A 12,887-nucleotide genomic window follows, 5' to 3' on the forward strand; every position below is an offset into this window, starting at 1 on the left:
CCTGTGAAGACAATAGGGGTTCAGGGTTCCTAGGAGCCCCCACCTGCTCCTTATTTTAGGGGACTCTCAGCAGACTCTCCTGCCTGGAGTGGGGGTGGTGCACCAGCATGAATGACATCAGGAGCCTCCAAGGTTTTCACCATTTTCCCAGTTCTTCCCCTTCTAGTCAAACTTCAAAAATGTGGCAGTTAGGAAGCAGGAGCCTGCTGCTAACAGAGCAGGTGTCAGCTCAGGTTTGGCGTGAGCCTGGCTGCAGGCAGGGTACGCGTCGCCCCTGCAGGCGCGGTGGCTCTGGCACAGACCGTGGCCACGCTGCGCCAGCCCGGGAGTGGAGACTTCTCAGTATGGTGTCATTTGTCGTTGAAGAGCCTGCAAGTGTCACACTCACCATTATAGTGAATAATTGATGGGAACAAAGTGTGGAGCTGGCCGGGCTGGTGTGGCCCCCTCGGAGCAATTTCCTGAGGGTGAGAACAACTTAGTTCCCATCTCATCCAGGGTTGCACAGACAGAAAGTCACAGTTACTCTTTCTTTCTTCATTTCTTTCTCTCTCTTTCTTTTCCCCCCTCCCCCCATTTCACCACAAGAAGACTCATAAGTATTCACTCTGCTTGAACTTGATGTCTCAGGACTGGGTAGAACATGGTGACTAGCAGGTAAAACTGCCATTTTTAAAACACGCCACGCGCCACCCCGCGTCAGGACAGAACAGCCACGTCTTTGTAATTTTCTCTTCGTTCTTGCACCAGCTTACCGGTGCTGCCATCAGCTACTGTTAATGGGTGACTTCTAGATTATTTAAAATTATTCATGAGGGGCCTCTCAGGAGGCACAGGGGTTAAAGTCTCAGTGCTATTGCCATCAAGCTATTGCCAGCCTCTGCAGCCTGAGTTCGATCCCTGGCCAGGGAGCAACCCACATGGCACAGCAGACCCCTCCTGTCTCGCCCGCTGCTCCCCTCAGCAGTGGATTTCAGTGGATCTGTCTGTTCTGCTCCCCACTCTGTCTCTGGTGAATCCTTTCACCCTCCCACACCTCTGGCCTACACCCCTTCTTATATGCATAAATAAATAAATCTTTAAAAAAATAAAATTACTCATGAACATCAACAATAGGAATAATATTAAGCCTCTTCCCCAGTAAAATGAGGTCTGTCATCCTTCATTTCCATTTTGACAGTGTTCACATGTGAGAACGGCCATGTAGTTTTTCAGGGGCAGGGTGAACGTGGCACCAGGCAGCTGGCTGTGTGAGGACTGGCTCCCGGGCCGGGCTGCTGGGTTGGAGTCCCGTATCCTCACTGACCAGCTGTGTGACTTCGGGAAGTTGCTACATTTCTCGGCATCTGGGTCTCCTCATCCATGTAAGTGGTGAAAACAGTGATTCATGTCACTCACGGGGGGACTGAAAGCGTGGCCATGTGTGAGGACAGCAGCAGGCTGGCCAGGACAAGTGTCCCCGCGGACGTGCCGGGCACCCGCTGGCCCCTGAGCCTCATCCCGGCTGGTGAAGGTGTGTCCTGAGCCTCTTGCTCATAAATTCGCGTGTGACGCCCGAGGGCTGTGAAGCCAAAGTCAGCGTCGCGAGGGCTCTTAAGCATCTTGTCAATCACACGCTGTGTCCGAACAGGACTGACGCCAGGCTCCAGGAGGACGGGCGCGGCTTTCCAGGAGGTGCTCACGGGCGCCTTCTATAGCCCCAGGTTCACCCCCGGGCTGTCCACATGGGGTCCCCACAGCAGGGTCAGCAGCACCTGGGACCCACCTGGCGCTGCAGAGTGCGGGGTCCGCTCGGCTCAGCAGACTTGGAGCCACCGCTCTGATTCCAGCCAGGCCTCCGGGAGGCGGCCGGCTGAGAGAACGTGTCTTTCCCGGGTGGGAAGCCGGAGGAGCTGGCAGTCTTTAGCTTGCTATCTGGACATGCTTGGAAGTCCGTGTCCTCCCCAGCTAGCGTGACACTTGGAAAAGTGTGAATAGAGTTTCAGAGACATTTTGATTTTAACTTGTGCTGGTCCTCCTCTACTGTCCTTTCTTGAGGTTCCAGGGGCCTCTCCCCTCACTCACTGGCCCTCCCTGGGGCCCTCTTCTGCCCTGGGTCCTGGCCCAAGGTCCAGCCTGTGCTCACCTGTGTCCACACCAAGCCTTGCAACCCGATGTGTGTGGATGACCCACAGGGGGTGCCCCTGAAATACGCCCCCATGAGGCGTGAAGCACCCCCACCCTCGTTAGGCCACCACAGTGCCGCCCTGCCCAGAGAGCCACTGGGGCACGGTGCCCTCGGCCTGGGGCCAGCACCGGGCTCGTTGCACTGCTCAGGTGGTTTTCCCTTCACTTGCTTGACCGAAAGGTGATGAAAAAGCTAAAGGCCACTTTTCCATGGCAAGGAAATGTAGTTTTTCATTGCCAGGCAGATGAAATGCTTCCTGGCCAGTGCTGCCCTTTGAGGAGCGATTTGTTGCATGGAGCCCGCGGCCAGAACCTGGCAGGATGGGCCTGCGATTTGGTTTGTGATAGCGCAGGGGAAGCGCCTCTCTGTAACTGCCTGGGGAGAGGTGAAGCAGGCCTCTTTGCCTTAAAGAGCTGGGTTGGCTGCCCTGAGCGCTGAAGCAAGCCAGTGTGCCCCCAGCTGGAGCGGGTGGGGGTGCTGGGCACAGGCCACCCACACCCACCCCAACCTGGGCACGCCAGGCTGCTCCCCAAGGAAGGGCTGTGTAAGCCGAGGCCTGGAGGGTGAGAGCGGGCAGCCTCATGGAGAGGGTTTGGGGAAGAGGGTCCAGACCGGGGCTCTGGCAGACAGAAATGCTGGGGCCACGTGCGGAGCAGGACTCGGAGCGGGAGAGGGCGCTGTCAGGCCGGGGAAGCAGCAGGACCCCAGGGGCTCACTGGAGAAGCTGGAGAGGGTGGGGAACGGGGGGGTGTCACACGGGGGTGGTGGAGATGGGGTGGGAGGGGTGTCGCAGGCAGGTGGGGACCTCAGTGCTGGAGGAGACATAGAGAAGATGATGCTTTTCTTCTAGAAATAAAGAATTTATTGCGTCTGCCTGGCGCATGGGACGCGTGCGTGTGGGTGGTTTATGCTGTAGCTTGGGACAAGGGTGTGGGGACCAAGTGGGTGCTCCTGTCTTGTGGAAAGGGAGGGTCTGGCAGAGCAGGAGGGCTGCCGGGGGCATCTCCACGGCAGCTGGGCCTGCGTGGTGTGGGCTAACAGCCTGCTCCTGAGCCTGGGGTGAGGGCGGATCGCGGGTGTCCTTGGAGCCCACGTGCCAGCTCTGAGTCTCCCGGTGACTCAGAACACGGGGAACCTCAGGCCCAACTCACAGCCACGTTCGAGCTGGATTGGATCCGGGAGGGTCTCCTCTGTCCCGCCAGAGGGCTGCGTCTTGTAGCTCCCCAGGCTGTCAGGCTGCAGATACTCCGTGCGCTCCCTTTCCGCCAAGCCACCCACAGAAGCAGCCACTGAGCCCCTCCAAGGCGTGGCCCTCGGTGGCACGGCGAGGCGAGGAGCGCCCGGGCCCTGCGGGGCCGAGGGGCGAGGGCCGCTGTGCCGAAGGTGGAAACTGGAGCGGACCCTGCAGGACGCAGAGGCACGAGGGGGAGCCGGGCACGGCAGCCTGGGGGTGGGCGGGGCGCGCCGACGAGCAGGTGCGAGGAGCGGGCTGTGACCAGGTGAGCATGAAGCCCTTTCGCAGCTGAAGCCCGACCGCCCCGCCCCACCCGCAGGAGCCATGTCCTTCGACAGCGCGCGGCTCAGCATGCGGAGCCGGAGGAACGGCACCATGGACAGCACCCGGACGCTGTGCTCCAGCGCGTCCCGCAGCACCAGCGTGTCCTACAGCGAGAGCGTAAGTGCGCGGGCCTGGGCTGGCAGCCCCCCTCCACCTTCCCGCCCAGGACACCCCCCTCCACCTCCCCCCACACCCCTTTCGACGCAGCGCACCCCAGGCCGTGGACGCTGGCTGGCTTGGCGCAGCGCCTTTGCCTTCTGGTCGCCAAGAGGGCAGCGGTGACCTTAGCGGTCCAGGACCGCATTTCTTAATGGACTGTCATGAAAGTTAAATTCTGCGCTGCACGTGTTCGCGTCGTGTTTGTTGTTGGCGTCTTGCTTCCCGCCTTGTCAGAAGCCACTTGAACATTTGTTCCCCAGAGGACTCTGGTTTGCAGCATTAGACGCCGCGTGTGCACAGCCCTCTGTGTCCACACCTGTCCAGACCGCCCTGGTCGCCCCGCGAGCCCCCCGGGCCCCCCTGCCTGTCCTTCCACACAGGACCCCTCACCCCACACCCTCCCCTCCCCTCTGCGCTCGCAGCAGCGGTTCTTGCATCCAGGTCCTCAGCTGCACACCTGGGGCTCGGCTGGTTTCACTTTTTATTGTGCCGCAGCTTCTCGCTGTCTCTCCTCCCAATGCAACAACCACGTCTCCCTCCGGGCCTGAGACACACCCAGCCCCGCCTGCTGGACAAGCCAGACAGGGGCAGGGGCTTGAGGCTGGGGGATGTGGCATCAGGGGGATGGAGGACAGGGCGGGAGCACAGGCTGGGGAGTGTGGGATGCAGGACCAGGCAGGGGTGTGAGGCTGGAGGGTGTGGGGTTGGGGGGATGTAGGACCGGGCAGGGGCACAAGGCTCAGGGGTGCAGGACTGGGGCAGGGGTGTAGTTGGCTTAGGGGTCCTGACTGCAGTGGGGGAATGTGCCTGCTGAAGGCACTTTCCTGGTGCCTTGGTGCCTCCCACATCCCTGCTGAAACTGGGGTGCCCCACATGTTTTCTGCTCACTCTCAGGTCATTTTAAAAGATCCCCCATGAATGTGGTGTGAAAACTTGGGAGAGCGAATGGAAAGAAAAGGGATTTGGTCTGACGGGCTGGGTTGGTGGCACATCAGTGGGCTGAAAGGACAAACAGGCCGGCAAACCTCCCCAAAGGGGTGCCTGGTGGAGCAGCAAAGAGACACCAGACACACCGTGGGCTTTGCTGCAGGGGAGGGACTCCCCCTCCATTTCTTTTTTGTGGGTGCATGACTGGTGAGGGCTCTCGGGGGCCAAGGAGTCAAGACTGGCTTTGGTGTCAGCAGCCTGACTTGGGGGTCAGCAGCTTGAAAGGCCCCTGGTGACTTGAGGGAAGCGGATTTTCTGCTGGTGCTGCCTCCTGGGACAGGCCAGCCTCTAGTGCTGGGAGCCCATGGCCAGGCCCCTTAGCTTGCAGGTGGGCCCGGACACCCAGCGCCTCTCCACAGGGGCTATTTCCCAGGGCGTCGTTTTCTGGCAAAGGCGGCAGCTTTCTAGAGGGGGTGCGCTCATCCCCCAGAGCAGTCATGGGCTCTGCGGTCCCGCGTCAATTATCTTTTAATTTTTCCATCCTGGGTGTGGGTCGTGGGGTTTCTTTGTGGCTTTATTTTGCATGTGCCTCGCTGTGATGACTGTGGTTGCTTCTCCTGCACGATGGGCTACCTGTGTGTCCGCTTTCACCCCGGGCTGCCCCAGGAACATTCCCTAGTCCATCGCGCGGCCTGTTGTGTTCTCTGTGATTTATCATCCCTTGTATTCTCTGTTTACTGATCCTACGATGATGAACGCACACTGCCAGTATCTTCTGGGAGCCGAGGCACTTCCGAAACACTTTCCTTCTGTTTCCAAGTAGTTTGCTTCCCCAACTTTCAGGAAGCCTTGGGCTTAGCAGGGATTTGGGTTTGTCAGAATCAGGTGGCAGAAGTGCCTCACCACCTCACCTGTGGGGGACTTTTGGGGACATCTTTAGAGGAACCTGCTTAAGAGGAATGGAACTCTGCAGCAATACATTATTTATGCGAAACTGTCAACAAATGCTTATATTCCCTGGGCCGCGAGATGGGAACGCATGATTTATATGTGTATAATGACATTTATACAGGAAAACGCCAAGTAAATTGTAGAAAAAATTGCATTTAGTTATAAAAATGTTAACGCATGTCTCTTTTAAAGAACTTCATGTACTCTCAACGCTTAACAGATGCTGACTGCTATGAATACGTGGTAAATTCTTAACCCCCTTCAGCTGGTTTAGGTCATATTTAATATCCATTGACAATAGCAGGTGTTGTGAATAAATTAGTAACGGGTTGTCCAATGCTCTTTCTCCAAAGGACTTGGTGAATTTTATTCAAGCAAATTTTAAGAAACGGGAATGTGTCTTCTTTACCAAAGATTCCAAGGCCATGTAAGCAACTTTTTAATCTCTGTTTTTGCTTCTATGTTTGACAATAAATTATTAACAACCATTACAATAACAAAAATCAAATGTTCACTAGTTCATCATTAAAATTGTTTTCATCCTGCAATTCTCAGAAATGATGGGAAGCAGGAAGAATCTGGTATGTGGCCTGTAGCTGGTCCCTAGAGAAGTAGCATTTAGAGAATATTTTTAGCTCTGGTAACAGTTGGTAAAGGCACTGAGAGGTTGTTGCTCCCTCTTTATCTCCGAGAGCCTGGGGGTCCACCTAGTTGCCGTGGCAACAAGTGTTGCTGTCTGATGGTGGTTGGCAGGCAACACAGGTGTGCCCAGCTCCTCTGCCAGGCTGTCCTTCCCGGTAGCTGACTTTGGGTGTTCCCCAAATAAGATCTTCACCTGCTCAGAGTCTTCATGAGTTCGGGAACAGTAAGGCTGAGTCCCAAAGGCGTGGGGAGCCGGCACCAGCAGCTTAGATGTGGGAGATCCTGGTGGATGTTAGTCCTTGAGCACGTGAGGGTGTGGACCCGTGTGGAGCTGGGCCCCAGAGGATGCACCTAACAAGGTTCAGCTCTGTCACCCTGGCCTCTCTCTTGTTCTTCCTTGCCCTTCCTCTTTTGTCTGCTGGTGATGGGAGCACCAGGCCATTAACTGGGAGTTGTTGCCGTGGTTTATAATTAAAGCACCGATGCTGCATTGAATGGAGCAGGGAACCCAGGAGGAAGAACGGGCCGAGCAGGCAGGAGCACTGGAGTCAGCCCTGGACTCCCCCAGGGCTTGGGTGTCTGCTCGCTGCAAGACCTGGAGCCAACTACCCCCTTTTCTGAACCAAATTCTCTTCTCCTACAGCAAAGTGAATATCATAGATTTTTGTAAAGCTACAGTGGGGTAACATAAGCCCTCCTGCCCTAGAGCCTCAGAGCACTGGCGCTTCTCAGTAAATGGGCTTTCTTATTTTGTATGAATTTGAAAAGGAACATCAGAAAAACCAAGGGATTTCTATTTTGTCATTGGCATAAACTGCTTCATTCTGAGTTACTCTGAGGGCGTATCAACCCCGCGAGCAGTTACTTATCCCCACATGTTTCACTGGAAGAGCTTGTCATGACTCTGTTTGGTAGAAAACACAGTTTGGAGTCCCTCATGCAACAAATATTTAGGTGTTGACTGTGGCATGGGGGCATTAAATACCTGATTGCCAGTTCTGCGCGGGCCCCGCCAGGCAGCTCTCGTTATCATTTGCCGGACAAGCCACGTGAGGGCCGGGGGGAGGGGTGCTGGGCAGAGCTAAGAGCATGCTGGGGAGCGCGCTGTTCACTTGGCCTGATGGCGTCTCTTCCTCCCACCTCCCCACCGCGCCAGAGAGAACGTGTGCAAGTGTGGCTACGCGCAGAGCCAGCACATAGAGGGCACCCAGGTCAACCACAACGAGAAATGGAATTACAAGAAGCACACCAAGGAGTTTCCCACCGACGCCTTCGGGGATATTCAGTTCGAGAGTCTGGGGAAGAAAGGGAAGGTGAGCGACGCTCTCTGCGCTGACCAGCCCAGCCCCGTGCTCGCGGCTCTCAGGCCGCCTTGGGGTACCTTGAATTTGCCAGCAGAGGTGGGCAAGATGGCAGAGAGAGAGAGAGATCCTGGAAAAAGCAAAAGCTGTGATTAGATCACGTGCAACCAGAAGCTGGACAGTTAACCGTCTCTTGACCCAGCAGCCTTTGACAGAACAACTGCAGGCACTCACCCGGCATCCACCTCGGCCCGCCCTGCCGCACAGCCCCCCCCCCACCAAGCCTTTGTCCCCCTTAGTCTGGTGGGTGATTTTCCGGAGGATACTTATGGTGCTGAATGAGGAGTCTCGTCCCGCTACACACCACACTGCCCACTCCCCGCTGGCTTTTGCGAGGGTGCCTAATGATTGTGGGGAGCAGCTCCTGAATCCTGCTGTGTCCTGGGCCTCAGGGACCGAAGCGTCCTCAGGTGGTGGCACACCTGGGTCCTGCCTCATGTGCCCAGGCGGGTCCTGCAGCCCTGGAGGTGACCCAGCTCTGCTCTCTCTGCCCCGGGCCACCAGGATCTCTGGTCTCCCCACAGCTCTCCCCCCGCCCCCCTTGCTCAGGGCCTGTGGTCCACATGGCTGGAGGCCTCCCCAGATTGTAAATCCCAACCCTACCCCACAACGGCCCCCTTATGGACAAAGTCCCCAGTTGTCCAGCAGGCTCAGCCGCAATCTCAGGCCCCCCCACTCTCCTGCTTCCCTTCCCCTTCCCGACTGGGCCTGAACACAGCCGTGGGGGACCCTCCCCGGTGGCCATCTGCTCCCCTCGCCCTGCCACGGGAGCTGAAGGGCCCACATGTGACCCCGACCCCTGCCGCGCCCCTTCCCCGCAGTATCTCCGGCTGTCCTGTGACACGGATGCTGAGATCCTCTACGAGCTGCTGACCCAGCACTGGCACCTGAAGACCCCCAACCTGGTCATCTCGGTGACCGGGGGCGCCAAGAACTTCTCCCTGAAGCCGCGGATGCGCAAGATCTTCAGCCGGCTGATCTACATCGCACAGTCCAAAGGTGCGGCGGGCCCTGGGGTGCAGGGGGAGTTGCTGACGGGCCCTGGAGTGGCAGGGCGGGGAGTGGGGGGAAGCACCCAGCCCCCAAGTTATTCCCTTCCTGCGATGCAAGGTCTTCCCAGTCTGAATGAAATGCCCTTCCGCTGCCCATGCGTGGACTGCAGATGCTGCAGGGCCGGATGGTAAGTGCCAGGCAAGGTCCTTAGTGATGGACAGACGGGCGCTCTCGCTGGCGGCTGGGGTTTCACCAAGTGACTTGAAAATCAGTGCTAAGGGGTTTCCTTAATGGGTAATTTTATGGTTTTTTTTTTTTTAACTAAAGATTTTTTTTCTTCTTCTTCTGTTTTCGTTTTGTTATTTCTACCCATAAAATTTCACCCAGAATATTCTGGTGAATCGAAAGGGTAAGTTTTATTGGCTTACTTTGTAATTTTGAGATCAATGACTCACTTTCGGAAACAGCGATTGTCTGGGAGGCTGGAAGCACCACGGAGTGCTTGAGATCAAAACAGGTGTGGCTTTGGAACTTGGGGTATTCACCTAGCGTTCGTTTTGCTTTTAACTTCGTGGGATAAAACATTTTATACCTACAGAAAAGTTCTAAGAACAATCCAGGGAACATGTGCATACACTCGGATTTACCAACTGTTAACATTTCCCCCACGTTTGTCTTATGTGTTCCCACAAGGGTCGCGCACTGCGATCTGGGGTGGGGATCTCTTGAGAGTAAACAGCGGGTGTCATGACGCGTGGTCCCTAAGCGTGTCCTCCTGGGTCTGCTTGGAGCAGGGGTGGCCCGTGACCAGGACCGTTCTCAGCCACCAGGAGGCATCATTGGCCAACGCGTTATCTGCATCATCTGAAAAAGCGGTCCGCGCTTTCATTTTGCTATTTTCCCTACCATGGCCTTTACAGGAAAAAATATATTTTTTTTCCCACCTGGACTCCAAAATATTTAGCTTTTCATATCAAAACAAACTAAAAAGCTTTCTTTCATTGGAACTGCTGTTGAGTCTGTCTTCGGAAGACTTTTAAAAGCATAGGCAGATGTCCTTGTAGGCTGGCCCTCGGTGTGAGCCTGACTGTTGTTTCCTCAGCATGAGATGCAACTTATCGAACACTTGCATTTATTTTATCAGTTTATCTAAACTTAAGATTGAAAAACTTCTATATTAAGAAAATTAATTGGATCTCCCTGGTGGCGCAGCGGTTGAGCGCTGGGTTGCGAAGCTGCCGGCGCTCTCTGTGGCGCCAGTTCCATCCCCGGCTGCTCCCCGGCCACCGGAGGAGGGTCCCACATGGCGCGCAGACCTCTCCTGCCGCCCGCTGCTCCCCTCAGCAGTGTCCTCCGGTCCTTCTGCCTGCTCTGCTCCCCGCTCTGGCTCTGGTGAATTCTCTCCCCCTCCCGCGCTTCTGACTGTACCCAGTGCTTGTATAAACAAACAAACAAACAAACAAATAAATAAATAAATATAAAAAAAAGAAAATTAATTGGCTGGGGCCTCCCTGGTGGCGTAGGGGTTAAGTCTCAGTGCTGTCACCACTGCGGCCTGAGTTCAATCCCCGGCCAGGGAGCTACCCACATGGTGCAGCAGACCTCTCCTGTCTCCCCACTGCACCCCTCAGCAGTGTATTTCAGTAGATCCACCTGTTCTGTTCCCCACTCTGTCTCTGGGGAATCATCTCACCCTCCTGCACCTCTGGCCTGTACCCCAGTTCTACACACACACACACACACACACACACACACACACACACACACGAAAACCAGTTGGCTAAATAATGTCTTATTTTAAATATGAACTTTTCCTGAAGTTCAAGAAGTAACTGAGGTCCCCCCACCCCCGTGTATGCTTCTCCATTTCCTGACCAACCAGAGGTGGCCATTTTGAGGCCAACCAGAGGGCAGTTACTTTGTTATGAAACGGAGCAGCTCAGCTTCCTTAACACACATCCTTCATTCATTCAGCAGTTGCTTACTGCCGCGTACCTGCTGAGGCCTGGGACTGCTGTAGCCGCTCTGTTGGTGCAGGGGCAGCTGTCTTGGTGTCCCTGGGGCTCGCACAGCTGTCATGAAGCAGGAGAGCTGCTTCCGGCTGGCTTCTGCGTGGGTGGCCTGTCAGACTAAGGTCATTGCCAACTTTACAGTCTGTTATTTACTTGCATCAATTTGAAAAACTAAAACAGAATCCCTGCAAAACCTTTGAAATTGAGGAGATCGTCAAATATGAACCTTAGATCAACAGTGTGCAGTTTGTGTAATAGCAAAGCAATGGTGCATTGCAGGCACCAGGGTCACGTTGGGAAGATCCCACCTGGGGTCTGTGAGCATAGGTCCAGAACCTTGCTCAGGACCGACTCCTTTCCCCTGTTGGCAGGTGCTTGGATTTTCACCGGGGGCACCCACTATGGCCTGATGAAGAACATCGGGGAGGTGGTGAGAGATAACACCATCAGCAGGAACTCTGAGGAAAACATCGTGGCCATTGGCATAGCGGCTTGGGGGATGGTCTCCAACAGGGACAGCCTCATCAGGAACTGTGATGATGAGGTATGGGGTTGGGGGGGGTGGGGAAGGGGTCTCTGAGGACATGGGAGGAAGACCACAGCCCAAGCTGCAGCCTGAGCACAGGGCCTCTGGGATGGAGCCTGCTCCTGGGGAAGTTGGCCTGCCCAGGAATGCCTTTGGGACCTCAGAATGGAGACCAAGAACGCCATAATAGAGGAGCTCCTGAGAAGGAGTTGCCAATACAGGTGCTTGACATGTTAAAATTTGGTCCCAGCAATATCGTGTGAGAGCCAGGCTCTTTATTCTTCACAGCCATGCCTTGAATCCATCCCGAGATGGCTGAAGCCCTGCCTGCCATACCTTAGTTGCTTGGCCACACTTGTAGGAATTAAAATCACTGCAGTGATCCCTGGCATAGAAGAGGGCTTTGAGCACCCCCTGCTGCAGTAATCAACACATGCAAATGTTTGAAATAAAAGGTAGACTTATAGGGTAGACCTGTGGGGTAGACATGTGGGGGATTGTCTAGTTGAGTTGCATACCTCCTTAAGCAACAGTTGTTTTTTGCCCAGAACTTTGGACCAGATGCTTAGAAATCCCACTTTAATTTACACCTTCCACCTGGCGCTCCTTGAAGTTTAGATAACTGTTAAGGATCTGGGGATTACTGTGTTTCTTTTATTTTTAAAATGATTTTACTTTTGTGTCTGTTACCATTTTTGAGGTCTGTGAGGGGCAGGGAAGAGTGGGGAGGCATGACCTCTGGTCTCCAGAAGGCGGTGTGGCAGAGGGGGTGGAGGACAGGCTTTGGGAAATACTGGGGTTGAGTCATGCTCCTTTTCTATCTGCATGGTTGCGAGCGAGTTTCCTTCTCTGAATTTTAATAACTGCAAACTTGTATTATTGTGGGCAGATTGTGGCACAGGACGAATGGCAGCTTTTATTGACATCTGGATGCTCTGTCATGGATGGCAGAATGGTCTCACATCACATGCCAGCCTCAGGGGTGACAATGGCCTGGGGGTAGGATTCTGAGCAAGTGGCAAGTTGGGTGGGAAGGAATGTGCCTTTGTCTGTGAGAGGTGTTTGGCACAGGCATGAAAGTCATCGTCACTGTCGTGGGTACATTGTGCATATTAATTCATAGAATCACAAAACAACTCTGTAAAGTAGATATTTTTGCCCCTGAGTTGGAGAAACAACAAAAAGACTCGATTACATCCCAGGTGGAAAAATAAAGGGCTCATTCTAAGTCAACAAGTGAAACCTGAAATGAATATATAAAAATTTAACAGAAAACTTCAGTCACTTGGAAACTCAGAAGCAAATAAATTACCTTGTTAAATAACTATTGTTCAAAAACGAACTTTTAAAAATATAATCTCAGTTACTTTGAGAACAAGGAAAATGGAAACACTGTAAACTGTAGTGGGACTAATGAGGTGTGGTCAAAGCTGCACTCAGAGTGAAATGCATAGCCATTTACGTTTGTTAGTAAAAATAAAAATATAATTCAATAATATGAAAATAGCTAACATTTATTTAATGACACTTATGTACTAGGTGCTATTCTAAGTGTTTAACATATATTAACTCACTTATTCTTCACAATAGT

The 12,887-nt window shown here is 54.2% G+C and overlaps 1 protein-coding gene across 1 annotated transcript in view; it reads left to right on the top strand.

Annotated features, from left to right (window-relative positions):
• Positions 1–3,725: 3,725 nt before the first annotated feature.
• TRPM8 (transient receptor potential cation channel subfamily M member 8) overlaps positions 3,726–12,887 on the top strand; it is a 54,038-nt gene continuing 44,876 nt past the window's right edge. The window contains exons 1-5 of the mRNA XM_037521939.1: positions 3,726–3,842; positions 6,116–6,189; positions 7,561–7,717; positions 8,587–8,764; positions 11,142–11,314. Of these exons, the coding sequence (XP_037377836.1) occupies positions 3,726–3,842; positions 6,116–6,189; positions 7,561–7,717; positions 8,587–8,764; positions 11,142–11,314 (699 nt within the window). The remainder of the gene's footprint in view (positions 3,843–6,115; positions 6,190–7,560; positions 7,718–8,586; positions 8,765–11,141; positions 11,315–12,887) is intronic.

Source organism: Talpa occidentalis, unplaced genomic scaffold (assembly GCF_014898055.3).
Source record: "Talpa occidentalis isolate TD23 unplaced genomic scaffold, MPIMG_talOcc4v2.1 talOcc4.3, whole genome shotgun sequence".
NCBI classification, from domain to species: Eukaryota; Metazoa; Chordata; class Mammalia; order Eulipotyphla; family Talpidae; genus Talpa; species Talpa occidentalis.